Genomic DNA, 8,039 nt, shown 5'->3' with positions numbered 1-8,039 from the left:
ATCTTCATTTTACCTTTTTATCTTATTCGCCTTGGTTACCTCCATGATCCTCTTTGTTACTATACAACCTCCATTATTACTTAACCTCCATTTCCTTGTTTATAATTTATGAAAACAAATATATCAATTTGATGATTTAAAATATATTTTAAGTTAATTTTATCCAATAACTTTAATACTTAAAATAAAAATTAAATAATAAATTTTAAGTCATCAAATTTTTATTTATAATTCTGATGTTATTTTATATAATCAAGACTTTATTTTTAAAAAACGTTTAATTTTGAATTAAAAGGATTCAATATACTTCTCATAAATCCATTACTATATATATATATATTTTAATTTATGTAATTTAATTATAAAAAAATAAATGAATTACATAAATTAAATATAATTTAATTTTACGCCAAAATTATCTTATAAATAAATAATAATATTCCAGACACTTTTACTCTAATAACTAATTAAACCATACTTTTTTTACATCCTTAACTCTATGGCCAAACAGCCAAAAGCCTTTCTAGCTAGCTATGAGCTAAGCTTGTGGGTTGAGTTTGGATCCTCTTAGATACCATATTGGATGCCAGTTCATTTCCCTAAGGCGGCTTGAAATATTTATGGTTTTAACATTGTATATAAATAATTACTCAATTACACCCCAAGAAAAAAAAAATTGTAAGTAGTATAGTAATGTTTTGGGATGAAAAGATAGATCACTTTTTGCCTTATTTCACTATTCATCCAAGAAACTTCTGGAACGAATATCTTCCATAAATTCTTTAAAAAAAAAAAGAAAAAAGAAAAAGAAAAAGAGAGAATAAAGCACAACCATTAAAGGTCTCATGCATGAAAAAAGATAGAACTTATTGCAAATACCCTACTAAGATTTCACCCAAAAAGCTTTTTTTATCGAAGTAACCTAGTTTTTATACTACCAAAAGGTCGTATATGTTTTGATTTGGATATAAATCGATCATCTTGATTTGACTAACTTTTACTCTAAACACTTATCCAAATCACATTAAGGTCTCCCGCCCTTTTGCATTTTAAAAGGTGGCAAGCCACAAAAAGCTTATAGGCTAAGCTTTTGGGATGAGTTTGGATCCTCTTGGATACCATATTCGGTGCCTATTCATTTCCTCAAGGCTGCTTGAATGTTTACAGTCTTGACATTTTATATACAACAAAAATATATATAGATACTCAATTACACCCTAAGAAAAAATGAAAATTTTCGAAAAAGGGAAAAAAGAAAAAGAAAAAGGAAAAAGAAAAGAGAGAATAAAGCACAACCACTAAAGGTCCCATGCAGGAAAGAAGATAGTTTATTGCAAATCCTCTATTTGAGAATTCACCAAAATGTCTTTTCACCAAACAACAATGTAGGGAGGTACATGGGTTGTCAGAAGAGCTTAGGTGGGTATTTGATTGCATTCTTAACAATTTTCTTGGCAGCAGCATCACCAAGATCAATGCCACATATATCAGCCAATCTGATAAGGTATAGCAGTACATCAGATAACTCTTCTCCCAGATGCTCTTTATCTGAGTCATCCCAATTTGGTAAGCCTTTGTCCACCTCTCCCCTCCATTGGAATATTTCTGATAGCTCTCCTACTTCTCCCACCTTTATACACCACATCACATATATGAGTTTTAGTGCAGAAGAAACATGTTCAGAATTAATAGCAACCACCAGTTTTAGCATTATTTGGTCCATCTATTACTCCATCAATCCATTTTGGCAATAATTTTTATTCTTTTTTTGTGGAAAAGGAAAGAGAATTTGCATCAAATTTAACAAGGTCACCATCAAGGAAAATTCCCAAATTCTCTAGTACTAACTCAGAAAATATCATAAAGCATGCAATGCAGGTACCGCAACCGTAGAAAATATTCATCTATTGCTGACTTTTCCTGTGGACTGTTGTTGGGGAATTCCCTGTTGGTGCCTTGCCTCATTTTGCCTCTGGAGTGTTGAGACAGGGCACATGCTTGGGCATTTGGCTTTTGATTATACTTGACCAAGGAGAAGATGATGACTTGCCAAACTTTTAACCCATATATTAATGAGTTTCAGAAAAGGCCAGAATTCTTGGAGAGAGACTGATCATAACCCTACTTCACCTTATCCTTATTGCAGCTTTGATTGTACTCAGAAACAGCAGGAAAACACTGACCATGGCAAATCACATACTTCATAGCTAGAGAAAATAAAACTTTCATATTCACAAGTAAAGTGTGTTCCTGTGGAAGAGTCTCTTCATAATAAACTCCAAACATTCAAATATATTTTGGAAGCAAACAAAAGTAAGCTTTTTGCAGCAAGGCAAAATGAAAAATAAATAAATGCATAAATAAATAAATAAATAAAATATTCAGTGTTTGGTAATCAACAGCAAACTCATAAACAAATTCATGCATGCATGCAGAAAAATCAAGTTGTTCAAATATATGAGTATTGAGGAAGTTTTGATTACCATAGCAAGGAGTAGATTTCTGGGACTATGGTACTTTTCCCAGTCTCTAGCCTTGGCAAATTCCTCAAGCTTCTTTGAGAGGTCTTTGAGACTAATGTTCATGGCTCTGTCATCTGCTACCTCCTCTCCTCCACCTTCCATGCTTTAGTGTTTTTGGGGTTATCTGCACAAGGGGAAGAGAAAGCTCTTCCTACTTTTAAAGGCAAGAAACTGAACAATTTTCCCAAAGAATATGTGTAATTTAATAGGAGAAAAATTGGAAAAAGTGACCGAAAGTGGGAAAAATGCTTCCCCCGTGGTTTATACATGAGATTCCTTACACACCCCACCATGCAAAATGGCCAACTTCACTAACTAAAATTAATGAAGAGAATATTCCATTTTTTTTACTGACTGGTTTGTGTTTATCTCTTGAAACTTTGAACTAACCACACCCAACTCTAGGGTTTAGAACAACCATTTATGGTAGAGCCGGCCAGTGGGTCAGACTCAACAGTTGCGGATTGAGAAGTCCCCATTCCTATTGAATGAGGGTGTTGACTAGGTTATTCATTTAGTTCAAGTGTCCAACTACTCAATTATTTAGGTGGTTCAATTCATTAGTTGTACAACAGTTTGATGTATAAGGCTCACCAAATTTTATGTTTTTGTAAAAGAAAAAATAAATTCCATTGATTAATATGCAACCAATAAATCACAGAAGAGAAAACATGAATACACTACATATTAATACATTAGGCATATGCTTGCATTCCCCTTTTTGCTGTTTTCTTGTTTACTTTCTCTTTTCCATTGCTACAGCATCCTATATGCCGGCCCCCCCTCCCTGAGTTTCTTTCCCTAAAGAAAGATAAAGAAGAAAGCCAGCTGCTAGAGACTTTGCAAATTCACTTTTTCTGAGAGATAATGTATACAACATTTCTATAATTAGGAATAACTTTCAAGATGGTATCTGCATCATTTGAGTTCAACCATTCCTATTTCCCACTGGTTAATTGCAAAAAAAGGAACTGCAAAAAATAATAATAATAATAATAAAATATAAAGGATTCATCACACAAAATATTCAAGTAGATTAAGGCATTGTCAACTGATTATACTATGGCAATTGCATGCACACTCATACAACATTGTGGGTCTTGTAGATATATAATTATAATGCCAAGAAAATGTGACCAAAATTGAAAAAGAGAGCACTATAGGATACTCATGTGTTGAAAGAACAAAACGAAAAAAATAAAAAAAAATTACTCCAGAGGCATCAGTTCTTCATGCTTTTCTGATAAACAAGGAATATAGCTCCACCAAACGCACCTCTCCCACCCTAGAAGGAAAAAAAAAAAAAAAGGGGGGGGGGGGGGGGGGGGGGGTGGGGTGGAAAAGCTCAAATTTGACTGAATATACAAATTAAGATACAATAAGATATATATCACTGGTAAATGGGCCATTGGTATAATTCTTTTGTTAATGATTAATGTACCTAGCTTCTGGGATTATTAGTATGTGCAGTAAGGCACATAACCATTCTGTGGAGGTGTTATGTGGGTGTGGAAAGTGGTGTTAAGTCTGGCTGCAGGCCAAAGAAGTTTCCGAAAAAGATACAAAACCCTAGTGGATTAGCCGAAGAAGAAAGAAAATTAAGTGTTTTTAAGATAAACATTTGCCCAGTGGTACATATTCTTATGCTTTCTACTTAAAAAAGTAACCAGATTCATATTTATCTTTGTCCCAAACTCAAAAAGTGAAGATGTTTGATTCCGAAAATTTGGGGGAAAATGTGAGGGAAAGAAAATAAAGAAGAAAAATGGAAAAAAAAAAAAAAGATTCAAAATCAATAAATTATTTTTATATGTTTTTTCAAACTCATTTCACTTATTTTTCTCTATTATATAAAAATTAAATAATTTTAAAATATATAAAATTTTAACTTATTTTAATCATATTTAATTTTCTTTAAAAAAAAATATGGTAAAACTGAACATGAGAAAATAATTTTTTTAAATATTTTTTTCTTTTCTTCGTACATTCTGGAACCAAACATAATCGAAAAAAGATAAAGAAAATTTTATGGGCTTTGAATGTGTATTCTATTCTGAGTTTAATTAACCTTCCTTTACAATTTAGTATGTAATATGGTCTGGCGTTACGTATGCAAGTACTAGATTGTTTATCACATATATTTGCGTAGTGTAGACGCAATTATACATGAGATATGAAATAAAGGGAAAAAGCGAAGCTCATAATATTCAGAGTACATCAACTGTCTGTCACATTGTATTCTCGAGTTTGTTGTGTGTGGAACTGTCTCTTTCTTGGCATACCTGGGAATCAAAGACGTATAGATGCGTGTTTGGTAATTATTTTTGAAAATAGTTTTAGGAGGAAAAAAAATTAACTTAGGCTATATTTGGTTTCAAAAAGTGATAAAAAAATGTTTTTTAAAAAATATTTTTTATATTTGATTTTATTATGAAAACTATGAAAGAAAGTTAAAAATATTTAAAATTAATAAGAAATTTATATATTTTAAAATTAATTAATCTTTAAAATAAGTGAAATAGTTTAAAATAGAATATAAAAATAATTTATTAGCATTAAATTTCTTTTCCTTCTACATTTCCTTTATATTTTTTTTTTCTTATATTTTTCATCAAACTTCATAGTAATCAAACATAACCTTAAAAAAACATGTTTAATAGAAAATGATGTGTTTTTAATTATTGATTTTGAAGTGTTGTGAGTAATTGGAAATGCAATGGGTACTTTGAAAACTTTTATATTATAAGTAAACCAACAATATCTTCATAGAGAATAAGGGTCTATTTGATAATTGTCTTCGAGAATGATTTTATGTTCTCCAGAACAAAAAACAAAGAAAATACATTTGGCAATCAAAAACTATTTTATGTTTTCTATTTTCAAAAATAGAAAATATGGTGTTTTCGTATAACATATTTTAGTTGTTTTATATCATTTTCACTTATTTTCTGATAACTATTTTTAAAAATAATTATACAAATATGTAAAATGATTAAAAATAAAGGGACAATTGTGTTTTCAACCTATATAAGATTCATAATTAAGATAAGGTCCTCCAACAACCCATAATTGATGATAAGGATATGAGATAGTAATCGACAAAAATACCCACTTGACTTATTTTTATCTTTATTCTACTACTTGTCAATATTCTTTCTTATTTAACCATTTTAGATTTTTTATTATTATTTTAAACTCTTTTATAAATAATTGAAAAATTAACATTATTTTTTATTTTTAAATTATAAATAAAAAAATTATATTAATGATTCAAAGACTATTTTGGAAAATACTTTCTAAAAAAATATTAATTTAAATAAATAAAAATTATCTTTTACATTTATTTTTATCTTTTACATTTTAGAAGTAAATAATTTAATGATTAAAATACCATTTAAAATAAATATATTCACTATTTTAATTTTAAAGGTATATTTACTTATTTTAGATGAAAACAAGTAACTAAAAATTATATAGATTATATTTGAGTTTGGTTTTAAAATATTTTTCTAGTTTTTATTTTTTTTATTTTTAAAAATAATTTTTATTTTCTATATTGTCTCTTTTTGAAAATATGTTTATTTAAAAAATAAAAATTATTTTTAAAAATGAAAATTGAAAACCTTGTTTAGTACTATTTTTTTTGTATGAAAAAAAAAATATTTATTCATTTATTGCGCCACTGTACAATTGTATTACACTAATTGTAAAAGAAAAATGTACTAAATGTACAAAGTCATACAAGACTACCATTTATGAAAGATTATGAAATAAAATTAAAATCAATCATGTTTGAATTGTTCATTTTAAGTAAACTAAATGAAATATATATTTTTACTATTTTGTCTTTATAAACATAATTTCATTGTTATCAGTAGAGATTAAAAAATCATATTTAAATGGACTTAAAAATAAACAAAAATTATTTTTATAACATTTTTATTTTTTAAAATCATTAATTTAAATTATGAAATTAGTTTTAAAATTAAAAATATTTGTTTTAATTACAGTTTTGAAGATTTCATGATTTTATCTTATTATTTTGAAAAAATTGCTTTAATAAGAAAATATTTATTTTAATGATTTTAAATATTTAAATCTTTACTAAAAAATATTTAGGATTAGTGTGGTGAGCAATTATGTAATTTTGGAATTGAGAAATTTTGAATATTTTGAAGACTTTAATTCGGCCGATTACCCTATTTACACTTTCAAAATTATTGGAAGGTTAGTAAATTAGTATTAAAAATAGTATCTTCTTTATTAATATTATATATATATATGCATGTGAGTGTTTACATTATTTTCGAAATAATAAATACCATGTGTCTAATTTGCAAGTTAGAAAAAAAAAATTTAATAATATTTTATGAGGTATTTAAAAAGTATTTATTATATGTTCTATAAATTTGAAAAAATATAATATTTGATGATACCTAATTTACAAGTTAGAACAAACAAATAATACTAATATTTTATGAGGTGTTTAAAAATTATTTAATATATATGAGAAATAATATAAGTTTGAAATAAAGAATCATATTTAAAATTATAATCATATTTATCAAAATTTTTACTAAGATTATCTTTAATTCTTTTAATATATTTATACTCATTTATTTAAAAAAATGAAAAACTATTTTTTTTTGTAAACATGTTCTATTACATTTCAAGTAAAAAATTAGATAAGTTTGAAAGTCAATAAAAAAAAAATTAAATATCACTTTCAATAATTTTTAGATAAAATTTTATATAATATATTTTATTTGAAATTTAATTTCTAAAGTTTAACTAAAAAATTGTATTGACAATTTTCTTGTTGTGAGTCAAAATACTTTGCATTAATCTATCTAGATAAGAAAAATTATTAATATAATATCAAAACTTCATATCTTAGTTATATTTTTCAATAAATTTATCTTTTTAAAAATTTTAAAATAAAAACATTAAAAATTAAAAAGCTAAAAGGATATATATATATATATATATATATATATATATATATATATATATATATATATATATATATATATATATATATATATATATATAATATATATATATATATATATATAATAAAGTGAAGTGATTTAAAAATTTTAAAAATTTTAAAATATGGTTAATGTAGAAAATATAAAAAAATAATTAAAAATAAGAGAAAAATATAAATGAAAGGGTAATATAAATTTAAAATAAAAAATAAAAATTAAACTAAAAGATAAATACAAAAAGATAAAAAATATTTGGATGAAAAATCCCAAAATTTTTATCATTGCTTATAATAAGAGCAAAAAGATTCAACATCTTTAAAAATGAAAAACAAAAAAAAACATTATTGATTTTTATCTGATATAAAATAGAAATATAGATTAGAAGAAAAAGAAAAAGAAAAAGTTAGAAATGAGTAATACTTAATAGGAAATAGAAAAAAAAACACAAAAAAATTGAACTTCACACTCACTTGTGCCTATATAAGGGTTAAGGGTATTTTAGGGATTAATGAAAGACAATATCCTT

At 26.0% G+C, this 8,039-nt stretch overlaps 1 protein-coding gene across 1 annotated transcript; it reads right to left on the bottom strand.

Annotated features, from left to right (window-relative positions):
• Positions 1 to 1,310: 1,310 nt before the first annotated feature.
• LOC117914944 (dCTP pyrophosphatase 1-like) lies at positions 1,311 to 2,693 on the bottom strand. The gene is made up of 2 exons (XM_034830469.1): positions 2,484 to 2,693; positions 1,311 to 1,630 (listed from the first exon to the last, which is right to left on the bottom strand). The coding sequence occupies exons 1-2, from the start codon at positions 2,622 to 2,624 to the stop codon at positions 1,406 to 1,408; spliced, it is 366 nt and encodes a 121-aa protein (XP_034686360.1). The 5' UTR covers positions 2,625 to 2,693; the 3' UTR covers positions 1,311 to 1,405.
• Between the last annotated feature and the right edge of the window lie 5,346 nt (positions 2,694 to 8,039).

Source organism: Vitis riparia, chromosome 5 (genome assembly GCF_004353265.1).
Source record: "Vitis riparia cultivar Riparia Gloire de Montpellier isolate 1030 chromosome 5, EGFV_Vit.rip_1.0, whole genome shotgun sequence".
In the NCBI taxonomy this organism is placed as follows: Eukaryota; Viridiplantae; Streptophyta; class Magnoliopsida; order Vitales; family Vitaceae; genus Vitis; species Vitis riparia.
This window is presented reverse-complemented; position numbering and strand designations above follow the sequence as displayed.

Bases quoted from the DNA above. Each gene is read 5' to 3' on its own strand.
- LOC117914944 (XM_034830469.1), bottom strand. From the start codon at position 2,624: ATGGAAGGTGGAGGAGAGGAGGTAGCAGATGACAGAGCCATGAACATT. The intron at 1,631-2,483 runs GTAATCAAAACT...TGGTGTATAAAG, and splicing joins GAAATCTACTCCTTGCTATG to GTGGGAGAAGTAGGAGAGCT.